Here is a 15,184-nt window from a genome sequence, read left to right as displayed (position 1 = left end):
TTCATTGTTTACATTCCCGAACGATGACAGTCAAGCTTTACCATTTGCCTGTGGAGAACTGGGACAACAGAGACTCTTACCAGGAGGACTTTGAGTTGGATACGCATGCTTGTGGAGATGGGACAACAGAGACTCTTACCAGGAGGACTTTGAGTTGGATACGCGCTACCGTGAGTACGCAGCTGCGGCTTCCAAACATTTGATCGTTTGCCCGTACGTGCGTGCCGCTATGTGCATGCCACGTACGTAACTTTGGGGAAATATATGTGCTGTATGAACTTTGCGGAGGTGAACGGTACTTTGGGCTGTGGGATTGAGTGTGTTGTGCGGGTGTTTGATTTGTATTGGCGAGTTATATGGACGGGATGGGGGAGGTGTTTGTTATGCGGGATTAATTTGTGGCATATTAAATATAAGCCTGGTTGTGTTGTGGCTAATAGAGTATATATATGTCTTGTGTTTATTTACTGTTTTAGTCATTCCCAGCTGAATATCAGGTCCCACCCGCCTCTCACAGCATCTTTCCTATCTGAATCGCTTCCGCTGCCCTCTAGTCCTTCACTTTCACTTTCCTCATCCACAAATCTTTCATCCTTGCTCAAATTAATGGGGTAATCGTCGCTTTCTCGGTCCGAATCGCTCTCGCTGCTTGTGGCCATGATTGTAAACAATGTGCAAATGTGAGGAGCTCCACAACCTGTGACGTCACGCTACTTCCGGTACAGGCAAGGCTTTTTTTTTATCAGCGACCAAAAGTTGCGAACTTTATCGTCGATGTTCTCTACTAAATCCTTTCAGCAAAAATATGGCAATATCGCGAAATGATCAAGTATGACACATAGAATGGATCTGCTATCCCCATTTAAATAAGAAAATCTCATTTCAGTAGGCCTTTAAAGACAATACCATTGCAGGTAGCTTTCCATGGGAGATATAGGTAATTGATTACTTTTATTTATATCTATTATTTTTTACATTTGGATTTGACTAGTGTATGCATACCTGGAGGAATGACAGACTCAAAGGAAGGTGGATTTGCCAAACTGTACCTGGAGATTTGTCCTGACAAACGATGGTAAAGGGCTGACTGTCCAGCACCGTCACTTCCATGATGAAATCACGTATCACTTTAGTCCTCGGGTCGTCTCCGGCAAATGTTTTGAACTTTTCAAACCCGCGGTGGTAGGCAATCTTTCTTTCTTCCTTTAGCCACATGTAGCGATAGCGTTTCAGGTGATTAGGTTTGATGTGTTGAAGCACAATGTTTTTGTTTTTTTTACCAAACAGCAGAATATTTGCAGAACATTTAGTGCAAATACGCATGCAAAATGTGTTTCTCTGAAACATTGAAGAGATCCCACACACTCAGCGTCAAGTTTGTATACAGTTGGCTCAGGAGATGTTTATTATGCTATTTACAGCACTTAGGAGAAAAAAGAAGCACTTGACTTGCCCACCCTAACCCACCAATACATGGTGGGTTAGGGTGGGTTATGTTTTTTTTTTTTTTTTAAATCAGTTATCCGAATATTTTTTTTATGTTATCAAATTGATGTCATGATTCTTTACACAGGCCCCAACACCATATATTATTATCATTTATTTTATTTAGACCTGCTCAGTGGCCTTGTGGTTAGAGTGTCCGCCCTGAGACTGGAAGGTCGTGAGTTCAAACCCCGGCCGAGTCATACAAAAGACTATAAAAATGGGACCCATTGCCTCCCTGCTTGGCACTCAGCATCAAGGGTTGGAATTGGGGGTTAAATCACCAAAATGATTTCCGGCCACCGCTGCTGCTCACTGCTCCCCTCACCTCCCAGGGGTGGAACAAGGGGATGGGTCAAATGCAGCGGATAATTTCACCACACCTAGTGTGTGTGTGTGTGTGTGACTATTGTTGGGATTTTAACTTGAACTTTATTCGATATTTATTGTGCACTCCTGGTTTGAATACCAAGTTTAATTGAACTCGGACATTTATTGATCTATTCATGGATTTCTCATTTGTTGATGTGAATTCTTCAATTATGTGCTTTTAAAAGTTTAGAAGAAGTCAATTGAAATTAATCTGTAAAGATCAAAGTGCATGAAATTTGCATAACTGAATATCCCTATTTTTTCTAGAGTAGTGAATGTGACACGTAGTCCTAAATGTCCGTTTCTTGTGTTTTAGGTTAATTTCCCCTCGCAGCTTGTTGCAATACACTGGAACACATTATTTTGGAATGTGCATGTTTCCTCACATTTGCACTCTTTTACTTCTTTGACTAGTCAAAGTAAATAATTCAGATGCTGGAGGAGTTTTTGAAAATATTTTTTGAAGCTACCCAAGCACCCAAAAAACAGTGACGTAATGACAAAATATATTCAGACGAGTTTAGGGCCAGTCAGTGATTATTATTATTTTTATTTTTTATTTTTTATTTTACTTCTTTGACTAGTCAAAGCAAATAATTCAGACACTGGAGGAGTTTTTTAAAATATTTTTTGAAGCTACCCAAGCACCCAAAAAACAGTGACGTAATGACAAAATATATTCAGACGAGTTTAGGGCCAGTCAGTGATTATTATTATTTTTAAAAATTTTTTTTGTTTTACTTCTTTGACTATTTAAACAAATAATTCAGACACTGGAGGAGTTTTTGGAAATATTTTTTGAAGCTACCCAAGCACACAAAAAAACAGTGACGTAATGACAAAATATATTCAGACGAGTTTAGGGCCAGTCAGTGATTTTTTTTTTTTTTTTTTCTTTCTAACCTTAAAAACTTCAGAATGGCAAATGAAAAGGACAGAAAATGAAGGCAGACGAACTGAAAAGGTCAGGAAAAGCTCATTAAAGTGAGGATGACGAGTCGCAAATATTTTTTCACCCAGTCTTGACCAGAGATAGGAATTAAATGGAGGGCCATTATCATAAAGGTGATAGAAAAATGGTGATGACTTTATCAACTCTTTTGGACAAACATTTGCCTCCTCGCCGCCATGTTGTCTCTTCCAGTGCATCCGTCTATTTTACATGATAATAAACAACCTTAAAATAACGGCACGGTACAGGTCGAGGCGGCTTGTTTTTCAACACTATCCATGCCTCCTTCCTGTTCCTTTTTGTTTCCTGCTCGACATCTGCATCAATTTTCTGCTGCTCTTGTCTGACTTTTTTTTTAATCTTTAGTCAGTCTTTTGTTATCTTCTCTTCTTCTCCCTCTAAAGCTGGATGACTGGCAACATGTGATCCAGAAGAGCGATAACTTGCCATCATTTAAATATCTTCACCAGCACATGATCTGTAGAGGCTTTTCATTTAAAGGCCTACTGAAACCCACTACTACCGACCACGCAGTCTGATAGTTTATATATCAATGATGAAATCTTAACATTGCAACACATGCCAATACGGCCGGGTTAACTTATAAAGTGCAATTTTAAATTTCCCGGGAAACTTCCGGCTGAAAACGTCTATGTATGATGACGTATGCGCGTGACGTCAAGGGTTGAAGCGGAAGTATTAGGACACCATTGTATCCCAATACAAACAGCACTGTTTTCATCGCAAAATTCCACAGTATTCTGGACAACTGTGTTGGTGAATCTTTTGCAATTTGTTCAATTAACAATGGAGACTGCAAAGAAGAAAGCTGTAGGTGGGATCGGTGTATTAGCGGCTGGCTGCAGCAACACAACCAGGAGGACTTTGAGTTGGATAGCAGACGCGCTACCGTGTTGTACGCAGCTTTCTTCCAAACATTTGATAGCTTGCCCGTACGTGCGTGGCGCTATGTGCATGTCACGTACGTAACTTTGGGGAAATATATGTTTCTTGCCGACTCTGATGGCGGCCGGGGTGTCGTCGAAAGCTACAACGCGCGCCGCTGTCCTCACCTTAACTTTCTCCGTCTCCGGGCCGCCGACCGCATCGATGATCAGGTGAAGTCCTTCGTCGCGCCATCGATCGCTGGAACGCAGGTGAGCACGGGTCGTGATGAGCAGATGAGAGCTGGCGTAGGTGGAGAGTTAATGTTTTTAGCATAGCTCTGTCGAGGTCCCGTTGCTAAGTTAGCTTCAATGGCGTCGTTAGCAACAGTATTGCTAGGCTTCGCCAGGCGGTACAGCATTAACCGTGTAGTTACAGGTCCAGAGTTTGGTAGTATTGTTGATCTTCTGTCTATCCTTCCAGTCAGGGGCTTATTTCTTTTGTTTCTATCTGCATTTAAGCACGATGTTATCACGTTAGCTCCGTAGCTAAAGTGCTTCGCCGATGTATTGTCGTGGAGATAAAAGTCACTGTGAATGTCGATTTCGCGTTCTCGACTCTCACTTTCAAGAGGATATAGTATCCAAGGTGGTTTAAAATACAAATCCGTGATCCACAATAGAAAAAGGAGAGAGTGTGGAATCCAATGAGCCAGCTTGTACCTAAGTTACGGTCAGAGCGAAAGAAGATACATCCTGGCGTCCTGCACTGCACTCTAATCCTTCACTCTCACGTTCCTCATCCACAAATCTTTCATCCTGGCTCAAATTAATGGGGTAATCATCGCTTTCTCAGTCTGAATCGCTCTCGCTGCTGGTGTAAACAATGTGCAAATGTGAGGAGCCCTTCAACCTGCGTCGTCACGCTACTTCCGGGACAGGCAAGGCTTTTTTTTATCAGCGACCAAAAGTTGCGAACTTTATCGTCGATGTTCTCTACTAAATCCTTTCAGCAAAAATATGGCAATATCGCGAAATGATCAAGTATGACACATAGAATGGATCTGCTATCACCGTTTAAATAAGAACATTTCATTTTAGTTGGCCTTTAAGGCGCTGCTACACTCGCCAATGTGTGCCCACTAGGCCAGAAACCTGGACTGGTAGGACTGATTTTCTTGCAAGAACCTGCTGGGTTGCTGGTGGAGCACACTGCATCCAATGGACTGGACACTGGCCGAGAGTTGGTGGGTGGCCGAGGGTGGAGTCGGCTCTCTTGGTTACTTTGTTGGGTCTGCTCCTGTCTCTGGCTATGCTCCCCCCCACCCCAGCAGACGATGGCGTGGAACACCACAGAGGCCACCACAGTGTATATGTTTTGTTTTGTTGTGTTTTTACTCTTGGTTGCATCAGCTCTGCTCTTTAAATGTCTTTAATATCCTTTGTGTTCTTCGATATTTGATGTTTCCCTCTTACACACATGCGTATGTGTGCTATGGCTATGAGTTTTTTTCCCCCTTGGCCTCAGTCTGGACCCCCTCCCCAGGGGCCCAGGCGTTTACCTGTTTCTCACCTTTTTTGTAAGGGGCGCCGGAAGTTGGCAGATCCCTCAGCGATCCTGTTCTGTCTCCCTGTAATATTTGTCTGATCTTGAATGGGGTTGTGCTGAAAATCTTAATTTCTCCTCTGGGATTAATCAAGTATTTTTGATTCTGATTCTGAAGACCACCATGTAAATATCACACACATTTTTTTAGCTACAGACAGATGCTCTCCATTAGCTCATGTGTGACGCATTGTATGTCTACTACAGCAGTGGTTTTCAACCACTGTGCCGCGGCACACTAGTGTGCTGTGAGATATAGTCTGGTGTGCCGTGGGAGATTATGTAATTTCACCTATTTGGGTTAAAAATATTTTACGCAAACCAGTAATTATAATCCGCAAATGATGTGTTGTTGTTGAGTGTCTGTACTGTCTAGAGCTCGGTAAAGTAACCGTGTAATACTCTTCCATATCAGTAGGTGGCAGCAGGTAGCTAATTGCTTGGTAGATGTCGGAAACAGTGGGAGGCAGCGTACAGGTAAAAAGGTGTCTAATGCTTCAACCAAAAATAAACAAAAAGGTGAGTGCCCCTAAGAAAAGGCATTGAAGCTTAGGGAAGGCTATGCAGAACGAAACTAAAACTGAACTGGCTACAAAGTAAACAAAAACAGAATGCTGGACGACAGCAAAGACTTACTGTGGAGCAAAGACGTCCACAAAGTACATCTGAACATGACACGACAATCAACAATGTCCCCACAAAGAAGGATAAAAACAACTGAAATAGTCTTGATTGCTAAAACAAAGTACAAATATTGCTCAAAGGAAGACATGAAACTGCTACAGTAAAATGCCAAAAAAAGAGAAAAAGCCACCAAAATAGGAGCACAAGACAAGAACTAAAACACTACACACAGGAAAACAGCAAACAACTCCAAATAAGTCAGGGCGTGATGTGACGGGTCGTGACAGTACACCTACTTTGAGACAAGAGCTATAGTGATGCATGTTTGGTTATGCTTTAAATTCATACCCAACAATTGCGACAACGACTTTTTACTGACAACTGAGTTTTGTTTTTGAATGATTTCTGCTGGTGGTGTGCCTCCGCATTTTTCCCAATGCAAAAAATGTGCCTTGGCTCAAAAAAGGTTGAAAAACACTCTACTACAGGCTTATACACATGGCTCTGAGTTACGCCGAATGTGTTATTAGTCAAATTAGGGCCCGGATTTTTGTCCTAAATAAATCAAGAGGTTGTGTTGCAAATAGTAGTTCAGTCCAACTTCTGCAAAAAAAAAATTAAAAAATCCATCCATTAATGACCAAACTCAAGTTGTGCATTGTCTTATTTTGTTTGTTCATGAGGCAGTCAGTGTTACATACATATATTTTTTTTATTCATATCATGTCAAGAGAACAATATTAACTTTGGCAAAATTAACAAAAAAATTGTAAGGGAACAACAGTAATGTTTCATTATTTATGTAATATGTCGTTTTCATAGGCTTGTGTTTGTGCTTTGTGTGCTTTATATCTTTATTTTATGCCTACTCATCACCAATTGTACATTTCCCCAAAATGAAAAATGATAAATCACATTTTCTCTATTTTTTTTGTTGTTGTTTTGCCTAACATCTTTGCCAGAAAAGTCTGTAGAACTGAAACACACAGTGCGACAAATACAATTATTGTAGTCCGCGTAGATATATACAGTATATTTATATACTATATATATGTACTCTTTTGATTGGAGTTAGGAGATCATCTTGTTTTGTTGTCCCACTTTAATGCTCTGAAGTCCCAACCAGCTCATGATGTCTGTGTCCTCTTTATAGTGCATCCTTTCTGAAAACATTCACGGTTTGATAGAAAGACAATTCGTGTGGCACGAATGAAGTCACTAAGAAAAAAAAAAAAGAACATCTCAGTGGACATTGTTGCTTTCAGTCCAAACTGCAAAAAAAAAATAATAATAATTCTGTCTTTCAACTCTTGAGCCTTTAATGAACGGAATCGTCCTTGTTCCCAGCGCCTTGCCAAAACATTAAAACATATGTAACAGGAACAGTCGACTGGAAAACACCCTACACAAACACACACATCCGCTCCCTGATCCGGTCATCGCATGCACACCATTAAGCAGCATGGAAACTTTCCATCACACACCTCCACTATTTTGTAATCCATATCGACTCCATTGTAATCCGGCTGTCGTTTAATAATGTCCGTGCTCCACTGCGGCGCCGCCAGCGCACATGGATTGATCACGGCCAGCTCTGTATTTATGCTCCTATAATCCAGAGGCATGGTCGGCCAAAGTGCAGACACAGAGGACACACAGAAGTCACATTCATTGCGTTTAGCTGAGTCACAAAAAAAACAACAACACATTGACTAAGTCGATGCCACATCCAAATGTAATGTGCCGTCCTCCCTGCAGTGCCGGCGATGGTCCTTGATCCGGTGCTAGGCCGGGTGTTGTTGTGTGGGTTGAGGCTGCTTCTACTAGTGTTGAGGATTTTCTGGGATCCACGCTGAGTTCTCTATCTATTTACTTGGAAAACCTTTGCTTGTGTTTCTGACTCTCTTTGAGGATAACCCCCCTCAGGCTATTTATTGTCAAATCTCTCTATTCTTGGTTATTGAACTTGATCTTGTTCCCCTTATTTAGCTACAATCCTTCATCTGTCATTTGCAGTCTTCATTTCTTCTCCTAACTACGACCACTCCCAACCTTCTCCTACAGACGTTCTACACGACACTTTCCTCCAGCTCTTCAGCACTCCGTCCATCCTTTGCTTTGTCCCTGCCCCTGTCTTTTATAGCTCTGCCAGCGACAACCTCGGTGTTAGAGTTGGAGTTGGTGGTGTTATAAGCGTGGATGTATCCACGCTGGAACTCGCAATGCGCCCCAAATCCGGCACCGCTTTCGCCCTCCTCACTGGTGTTTGAGGAGGCGGTGCTTGTGGTGGAGGCGCACTGCACCAGCATCCCATGAAGAGACTGGCTCCGCCTGGTCCAGATCACGCTCAGCCTTTTGGCGTAGCTGACAGCGCCGTAGCGTTTGGCAACGGTTGTGGCCGCATCGGTTGCTAGGGCAACAGAGGAGCCCATGTCCAGTGAGTGTCGCCGCTTGCTGACGGCCCCACAGGGGCTAAGAGGTGAAACAGGGCTCTGATAAGCCTGAGAGGAGTTCCATTTGTCCCTGCTGGTGGATGTTATCCTCCAGTCCAGCAGGTCAGAGTCTCTTAGGGGCGTTGCCAAGGAGAAGCTGGCATGATTGGTCAGCTCTCGCTCCAGACGGGGTCTTGGGCATTCCCTGGAGCGTGAATGGCGAGGCAGGGTGGATGAGATGGAGGGGGAATAGTAGAGCGGAGTTCTGTCACTTTCAGAAGTGTACTCTAGGGCCTTCTCCAGCTTCCTCTGCCGCACCACCAAGGCCATCTCCCCTCCCGCTCCCGCCATGGTGGATACCACGCCCCCGGCGGAAAGAAACTGCTCCAGGTTGACCTTAGGCTTGATTCTGGGCTTCGGGGGGACTTTCGGCGGAAGAGCTGATGCGGAATCAGCCGCCTCCTTTTCCTTGTCCTCCGTTCTCTTGGAGGGCAGGCCATTAGGTAGGACCACCATCATCATGTCCCCAGAACCGTTGGACTGGTAGCACCCACCTCTTTCCCCTCCTTTGTCCCGAGCCACCACCCCTCCGCCCTGACCACAAACCCCGACTCCTGCCTCTGCGTTGCTGTTGTGACAAATGATGTGGTCACCGTGGTTGCAGACGCGATGACGAACCATTAGCGCAACAGTAAACACGAGGAGTGTGACGACCACCACGCCTCCGACCAAGATGGTGAGCGTCCCTCCCAGGAAGTGAGCCTGCAGGGAGCTGCAGGCCGGGTAAACGTCCTTGGTGGAGAAGGAGGCGCAGCCCAGCACTTTGGTCGCCGCCAGCGCCGTGATGGAGTCATCGAAAATGGCTAACACGCACAAGTTGTAATCTACTCCCGACACCAAGTTCTTCAACATGAAGCGGTCACTGGTGGAGGGGAGGATCCTAAGGAGAGAGAAACAAAAGGATGGTTAGGGCGGAATGTAAAATAGTGGCAGTAATAGAGAGAAAACGTTGAGCGAACCTGGAGGGTGGAGTGAATACAGCAGGAAGGGAAAATGAGGCTATAGATAAAAAGTGTGCCCAGGGAGCATGAAAAGAGGACTCTGTCTGCCAGTTTGTGTGCATCAGTGTGTGTGTGACGTTGGAATAGCTGGCAGAAGCAAACGTCAGGCAAATTTTGTAGGTCTTCGCACCTTTTAAGAGGCCATTTTAGGTAATAGCGGGATTACTGTAAGGCTGAGGCATTTTTAGGGCTTTTGACAAAGTGAAATGGCCATCAGTTGTGTCAGTGTGTCGCTACAAGGCAGTTAGTTGTGTTGCACTGCTGCAAACGTGTGATCGGCGAATGCTTATTTTGGCTTTTAAACTGAGACTTGGATGGGAATGAATTTGTCTCCCTAAGCAGCCGTAAGAGCAAACAAACCACGGAGGCATTTTTTTGTTGTTTTTTTTACACAACATCCATGTGTATTTGTAGCATAATAAAATAAACGTGTGTGTGCGTTGTTGTATTTCTACCCTTCTTGAGACATCAACAAAGATAAGTACCTTCCATATGAGGCTCTGTGAACAAGTTACGACCGTAAACATGGTCCCAATACGGAAAACCATTGCATCTAATAGAGAGCCAAATACTAGAGTCCGTGAACATTGCTCCAAAGTCAGGATATTTTGTTGATTTAATGTGCATAACAAAGTAAACATGGACACGTGCCAAGGCAGCAATATATGATAAAACAAGATGGCAGCTAAAGAAGGACTTCCCTCTTCATCCCCGAAAAACCCCCGCCAGGTGAACAGCTTATTTTACGACTTCCGGTGCTGATGTAATTAAAAATAAATATGTGTATAGAGCAGTGGTTCTTAACCTGGGTTCGATCGAACCCTAGGGGTTCGGTGAGTCGGCCTCAGGGGTTCGGTGGAGCCTCCGCCACGGAGGTAAAGAGACATCCGACTTACTGTGTAAATAAAAACGTCTCCCTATCAGCGTATTATGGATACCCCCAAACAATGTTCCCTCTAATTTTCCATCTGATTTGCAGGTTTTTTGATTGATTGATTGAAACTTTTACTAGCAGATTGCAAAGGAAGAGAATACACAGTACAGTACATATTCCGTACAATTGACCACTAAATGGTAACACCCGAATACGTTTTTCAACTTGTTTAAATCGGGGTCCACGTTAATCAATTCATGGTAATGTGTGTAAGGTGTGTAATTTGTTGTGAGTTCATGTTTTGTTCTTTGAACAAGGTGATGTTCATGCACGGTTCATTTTGTGCACCAGTAAAAAAACATACAACTTTTTCTTGAATTTGAAAAAAATATATACATATATTTTTCACTAAAGAAGCGTTCGGTGAATGCGCATATGAAACTGGTGGGGTTCGGTACCTCCAACAAGGTTAAGCACCACTGGTATAGAGACATACTGTAATAACTTGAAGTAACTAATGAAGATTAAAAACCAATTACAAAGAAAAAATGTTTTACTAAAAGCTTACCTTTTTTAATTTTGCATAGTATGTATACATTATTAATGTTGTAAATGTGCACAGCTCCACTAATGGATATTGGAGTGTTACTTTCAAAGGCAAAATTAAAGTACTGCTGGAAACATAATTTTATATGGGACTTTATTGTATTAAATGTATAGTACGTGTTCCAAAAAGAAAAAAGCATAAAACACCACCAGAATTAGAGATATTACAAGCCAAAGTGATGAAGCTTAGTGTTACGCTCATGACTGGGTGTAACTAAACATTACCCTATAAGATGAAGGCAATTGCATTTTATTGATATTTGAAATGTATTCAATGTTTATAAATGAATATTGAAATATACTAAATGTAAAAAATGGAATAAATATTCAAAATAAGATCATTAAATGAAATCTAGTTTGGTTACGCCATCATGAGCACAACACAAGGTTGTAAAAGTTTCAACTACAATTCTAAATAATAGGGCTGTGAATCTTTGGGTGTCCCACGATTCGATTCAATATCGATTCTTGGGGTCACGATTCGATTCAAAATCGATTTTTTTTTTTTTAATTCAACACGATTCTCGATTCAAAAACGATTTTTTTCCCCGATTCAAAAGGATTCTCTATTCATTCAATACATAGGATTTCAGCAGGATCTACCCCAGTCTGCTGACATGCAAGCAGAGTAGTAGATTTTTGTAAAAAGCTTTTATAATTGTAAAGGACAATGTTTTATCAACTGTTTGCAATGATGTACATTTGTTTTAACTATTAAATGAACCAAAAATATGACTTATTTTATCTTTGTGAAAATATTGGACAAAGTGATAAATGTCTAATGATAATGTCAATGAGGGATTTTTAATCACTGCTATGTTGAAATTGTTACTAATATTGATACTGTTGTTGATAATATTCATTTTTGTGTCACTACTTTTGGTTTGTTCTGTGTCGTGTTTGTGTCTCCTTTAAATTGCTCTGTTTATTGCAGTTCTGAGTGTTGCTGGCTCGGGTTTGGTTTTGGAATTGGATTGCATTGTTATGGTATTGCCGTGTATTGTTTTGTTGGCTTGATTAATTTAAAAAAAAAAACTAAAAAAAAAAAAAACTAAATAAAAATAAAATAAAATTGAATTTTAAAAAATGAGAATCGATTCTGAATCGCACAACGTGAGAATCGTGATTCGAATTCGAATCGATTTTTTCCCACACCCCTACTAAATAAGATGTCAAAAGCAAACTGAAATCAAATACACACAGCTTAAAGATTGATCAATACCTATTTAAATTTAGTAATACATAAATATGTTGATTTATCAAAATATAAAAGAAATATACCTGAACAGAACCCTCATGATGGTTACACCAAAAAGTAACGCTATGAATCGCGTTTTTCCAAGTTTTTGGGGCATTTTTATGCTATTTCCAAGCTTCTCCTTTTTATTATTGTTGATTTTAAATGGTCAAATTAATGCTCTAGTAAACAAAAAAAAAGTAATATTTATTTTGTTACATTTGGAAGTACATTTGTGCAGGTGGGTGCGAATGTACCCATTACCAGAGCTGTACACAAATACAAATCTGTATATATCTAGAAAGGGTGGTCCTAATGAGGTAGGCATTTTTCCGAGATCTCAAGGAGGTAACAAATACAATAATGTGTGGGTGTGGGTGTGTGGGTGAGATTGTATTGTAGTTCAGCTCAAGTGTCTCTCACTGATAGAACTGACTTTGGCCTCTGCTCTCACCCTCTTGTGTGGGCAACCATGTTTGTGCTTTTTTTTTGGCGGTTCTTCCTGTGTTATTTTTCTGGTTTGCTGCTGTCATTTGATTTGGTCCTCACCATCCACCCTCTTTCTGGCTACCCTTTTCAAACCACATCTGAGGACTGATTTGTGTCATCAGTCGCTCGCCATTCTAGACCGCTACAGTACATTCAATAGACATCTACTGCGTTTCTTCCTTTCAAAGAGAGGGTGCGATGGCAACATGGCGGCATATTGTTTTCACACGCATTTATCAACTTCTGCAGACTCGTCATATGCGTTTTGTGAAAAAATAAAGTTGTGCTATAATCAGCGCAGCCTAACCGGGCTTTCTCAATAGAGCACCTAGATGTCACCGTAGATTGAAATGAAATGAGTTTATTTCGGTCATTTAATCAACCATTTTGTGTGATCAATTTGACATCACAGATTATACATATTGACAATTGACCAAGAAAAATAAATGACTGAAAAAGGAATAGGCTGAAGCCAAGGCTTATATTTGCCTATCCTTTACATTCACTAAAAATTAGATTACCTGGAACATCAACGTTCAAAAAAATCAATGGGATGAAAGTAATCGTTGCTATATTTTATAATTTTCCATTATTTCACCTTTCAAGGCTTTCTTAAACCTTAACAAAGAACGGCATGTCTTCAACTCATCACTGAGCTTTTTCCACCATTTAACTGCTAAAACTGAAATACATTTGTATTTTATATTCATTCTTACTTTACATATTTCAAAAATCAATATCCCCCCGTAAATTATAGTTTTCTCCTCTTAATTTAAATAACCTAAGAATAAATAGTGTTGTAACGATACCAATATTTTGGTACCGGTAGTAAAATTATTTTGATACTTTTCCGTACTTCTCTAAATAAAGGGGACCACAAAAAAATTGCATTATCGGCTTTATTTTAACAACAAATCTTAGGGTACATTAAACATATGTTTCTTATTGCAAGTTTGTCCTTAAATAAAATAGTGAACATACTAGACAACTTGTCTTTTAGTACTAAGTAAACAAACAAAGGCTCCTAATTTAGCTGCTGACATATGCAGTAACATATTGTGTCATTTATCTGCCTATTATTTTGTCAACATTATTAAGGACAAGTGGTAGAAAATGAATTATTAATGTACTTGTTCATTTACTGTTAATATCTGCTTACTTTCTCTTTTAACATGTTCTGTCTACACTTCTGTTAAAATGTTGTTTGATACTTTACATTAGTTTTGGATGATACCACAAATTTGGGTATCAATCCGATACCAAGTAGTTACAGGATCATACATTGGTCATATTCAAAGTCCTCATGTGTCCAGGGACATATTTCCTGAGTTTATAAACATTATATACATTTTTAAAAAACGAAAGAAGATGTTGTGATGCCAAAAAATATCGACATAATCATAGTAGTATCGACTAGATACGGGCATGTACTTGATATCATTACAGTGGATGTTAGGTGTAGATCCACCAAGGGCGTTTGTTTACATTTTGATGCCGGTGAGCTGCAGTGTGTAGTGAAGCATGTTTAGCTATTCCTCGTCCTGCAGGGATGATACTTGTAAGAAACTTACTTTATTTGTCGCCATGGAGGCGAGGATTAGTGATTTAGAAGTAACTAAAACACTGCCGACGGCGGATGGACGTTAGCCGCTAGCTAGTTAGCCAGCCATGTTTTAAAGCACCTCTTCCTGAGGGTGTTTCAGTGTTATAACTTCACCTTTATCATTAGTTTTTAAGCCAAAATGCATCCGTTCTCCCTTTACTGTCTACACACTGTGTCTGCTTGTAAGTACTCTGTGATTGTGCGCTGCTGAACATGCTCGTCTGCTCGTAAAGATGCGGTACCAGTACGCTTCAGAAGTGGTATAGTACAGAAAATGATTCATCAGTATCGCGGTACTATACTAATACCGGTATACCGTACAACCCTACTAAGAATACAAGCTGGAAGGCTGTTGTTCTTTACTCGAAACACAATTCCCATTGTTTTTAAAAACACAATATCTGGAAATGTTAACACATTAGAACTTATGAGTAATGGATTGGTATTGGGTATGTGGTTGTTTTATAAACAGTTCCCCAAACTTCAACACAATATGTTACATATGGAAAAATAAAAGAATAATATAACATATGCAGACATTTCTTATTCGGCACGTGTCTTACTTTATAAAAAATAGCAATGGATTTGGATATTTTCCCCTTTATATATTCAATCTGCGGTTTCCAACATAATTTATGATCAATTATTATTCCCATGAACTTAGTTTCATTTACTCTATCAATTTCCACTTGATAGAATTTTAATTTTGCTTCACAATTTGTCCTTGCACCACTAAACACCATCAATTTAGTTTTCCTATGATTTGATAATAGCTTATTAATATCAAACCATTTTTTTAGCGGAAGCAACTCAACCTCTATTATCCTCAACACTTCCTTCAAGTCTTCTCCTGAACAATTGGTTGATACCTATCACCGGCAACAATCCGCTAATGAACTCCTCTTTCGCCGGAGAGTGGCGCCTGTGTTGCCATGGCAAAGGTTCATTATTTGGCCCGA

General features: G+C 40.7%; 2 protein-coding genes across 4 annotated transcripts in view; one reads left to right on the top strand and one right to left on the bottom strand.

The window, feature by feature from the left end:
* The window catches only part of LOC133662242 (pyruvate carboxylase, mitochondrial-like), a 687,704-nt gene that overhangs the window by 408,982 nt on the left and 263,538 nt on the right, over window positions 1-15,184 (top strand). The gene's annotated exons all lie outside the window — the stretch shown is intronic.
* Window positions 6,584-15,184, bottom strand: part of LOC133662241 (leucine-rich repeat and fibronectin type-III domain-containing protein 4-like) — a 64,471-nt gene continuing 55,870 nt past the window's right edge. For all 3 annotated transcript variants that reach the window (XM_062066062.1, XM_062066064.1, XM_062066063.1), the window contains one exon: window positions 6,584-9,295. In XM_062066062.1, coding sequence (XP_061922046.1) covers window positions 7,993-9,295 — 1,303 coding nt within the window. In that variant the 3' untranslated portion in view covers window positions 6,584-7,992. The remainder of the gene's footprint in view (window positions 9,296-15,184) is intronic.

Source organism: Entelurus aequoreus, linkage group LG12 (assembly GCF_033978785.1).
Source record: "Entelurus aequoreus isolate RoL-2023_Sb linkage group LG12, RoL_Eaeq_v1.1, whole genome shotgun sequence".
Taxonomy (NCBI): Eukaryota; Metazoa; Chordata; class Actinopteri; order Syngnathiformes; family Syngnathidae; genus Entelurus; species Entelurus aequoreus.
This window is presented reverse-complemented; position numbering and strand designations above follow the sequence as displayed.